This window comes from Eptatretus burgeri, chromosome 3 (genome assembly GCF_056783735.1).
Source record: "Eptatretus burgeri isolate ZD-2024b chromosome 3, Ebu_testis_v1, whole genome shotgun sequence".
NCBI lineage: Eukaryota > Metazoa > Chordata > Myxini > Myxiniformes > Myxinidae > Eptatretus > Eptatretus burgeri.
Window position 1 is genome coordinate 66,982,997 of NC_140963.1, and position 2,500 is coordinate 66,985,496.

Here is a 2,500-nt window from a genome sequence, read left to right on the forward strand (position 1 = left end):
ATATATATACATATATATATATATATATATATACACATACATACATGGAAAAGAGGATGGTGGGAGGAAGATAACATAAAAATTGGCTCGTGACAGGGATGAGGATGGTAAGGACATGAAGGGAGAAGTGGGGGGTAGTGATTAAGGATGGTGGCAGTGGGTGAGTGACAGAGAGGGCAGCAGTATTGAAGGTGTGGGAAGGATATTTCAAAGAGCTGAGCTATTGAACTGGGAAGGAAGCACGCGCGAGCTGGAGCTACTGTCCTGTTTTGTAGAGGGGGAAATGGAGTTGTTGGTGATCGCAGAGGAGGAAGTGTGGACCGCATTGAAAAGGATGAAGAAGGGAAGAGGTGTGTACATTGATGATAATTGCAGCAGAAGAAGTCGGAATCAGTTGGACGAAGAGGCTGTTGAATATACAGTATGTATGAGCAAGGATTCAATTCTGGAGGATTATTAGACAGGTTTCATTGTGCCAATATGGAAGGGGAAGGGCGATGTTCAAGATCCAGGGAAGTACAGGGACGTTATGCTCCGAAGTCATGTAATAAAGGTGCTGAAGAGGATTGTGGATGTGAAGAGAAGGAAGAGTGTGGAGATGGAGATCAGAGAAGAGTAGCAGGGGTTTAGAAAGTGTAAGGGGATGACGGATGGGATGTTCACCCTGTGGCAGCTGGTGGAGAAGAGGTTGGAGGTGCAAGTTGTGATGGCATTGGGATTTGTGCACCTGGAGAAGGCCTTTGACACTGTGCAGAGAGATATAGTGATGGCGATATTGAGATGGATGGGAGTGCCACAAGCAGAAGTCAGGTTTATGGAAGGGATGTACAAGGGAATGAAGGGAAGAGTTTTGGTTTGTCCTGAGATGTCTGAGGACTTCAGCATTAACACTGGTTTGAGGCAGGGAAGCTCTCTCAGCCCACTCATATTTATCATGGTGAAGGAGCTGGTAAGCAGGAAGGCGAGCTTGAGGGGTAGTACGGGGAGGATGTTGCATGCAGATGATCTGGCTATTGTGGTGGAGAATGGGTGGGAAATGCAGGAAGTACTGCAGGAGTGGAAGGAGGTATTTGGGAAGCATGGGCTGAAGATGAGTATGGAGAAGAGTGAGGTGACGTGGATCAGGCAGCAGAGAAGCTGGTAAGCAGGAAGGCGAGCTTGAGGGGTAGTATGGGGAGGATGTTGCATGCAGATGATCTGGCTATTGTGGTGGAGAATGGTTGGGAAATGCAGGAATTACTGCGGGAGTGGAAGGAGGTATTTGGGAAGCATGGGCTGAAGATGAGTATGGAGAAGAGTGAGGTGACGTGGGTCAGGCAGCAGAGAAATGAAATGATTATCAGGTTCGAGGGGAAGGAGATCAGGCAGGGAAATATGTTTGAGTATCTGGCAAGAAAAGTGAGTGGGACTGGGAAGACCGAGGCAGAGGTAAAGAGGAGAATTCAGGTGGGTGCTAATGTGTGGAGGAAAGTCGAGGGAGCAATAGACAGAAAGACCTCAAGAAAATTGAAAGGGAAGGTTGTGATGGCGTGTGCTATGCCGACTGTTCCCTTCATCTACCTTTACGGCTTGGAGACATTGGCACTGACAGAAAGACAACAACAGAGGTTGCAGGTTTGCAAGAACAACTGGGTCAGGAGGATTGCAGGTGTGAAGAGGGTAGATAGGAGGATGGATGAACTGAGGGAGAAGATTGGTGTGCAGATGAGCTTGATGGGGAAATTGGTGAAATGCCAGCTGAGATGGGCTGGAGACTCGGTGCAGATGGGGGAAGAGAAAATGGCAAAGAAAGTGGATAGATTGAGGGAGCAAGGTAGGAGGCAAAGACGTAGACCGTGGTTGAGATGGGAGGATTGTGTAAGGAGGGATATCCGTAAGGTAGGAGTGGCTGGAGAGCAGAGGGAGTTGGCTAAGGACAAAGGGAGGTGGGAGTAGTATCGTGGTCAAGACAGGACAGAAGCTTGGTGCCATCAGACTTACAAAGGGAAGCGGAGTACAACAACATTCACTTGTCGTCTTTTAAAAAAAATTTCACCGGTATGAATTTCTTCCAGGAAAACAAACAAGCACCAGTTCACCCAAAGGATACACACCTGTTTGGCTCACTTTCCTGAAATGCAGCAATGCAGCATGATACTAGGATAGTCTTTGTACATAGATTCGGTTCTTGATTGCCATTCCAGAGGCGAGACAAGGCCATGAGCAGAGAGGAGACACAGTTTTTTGGCAGTGCATGCAGGCCATCCTGATCACAGGCACATACACACTTTGTTTTCATTTTTTTATATGAACAAATATGATGATATCAATGAGTTATACATATTTTGAATGTGTTTAAAAAAAAAAAACTAAAATCACAATTGACCAACTCCAGGTAATTATAGGAGCACTCAAATTAATAATGTGTTGATTTTTAACGTTTCTATTTTGCATTCGAGAAATATGCAGAGGATACACCACAGCATCATGAAGAATTACATTGTAAAAGGGTGACAAAATA

General features: G+C 45.8%; 1 protein-coding gene across 9 annotated transcripts in view; it reads right to left on the minus strand.

Annotated features, from left to right (window-relative positions):
- The window catches only part of TEX10 (testis expressed 10), a 250,399-nt gene that overhangs the window by 29,259 nt on the left and 218,640 nt on the right, over positions 1-2,500 (minus strand). For all 9 annotated transcript variants that reach the window (XR_015056231.1, XM_085873809.1, XM_085873815.1 and 6 more), the window contains one exon: positions 2,094-2,245. Coding sequence is in view for 8 of the 9 variants with exons in the window: in XM_085873809.1 (XP_085729935.1) it covers positions 2,094-2,245 (152 nt within the window). In the remaining variant the exon portion in view is untranslated. The remainder of the gene's footprint in view (positions 1-2,093; positions 2,246-2,500) is intronic.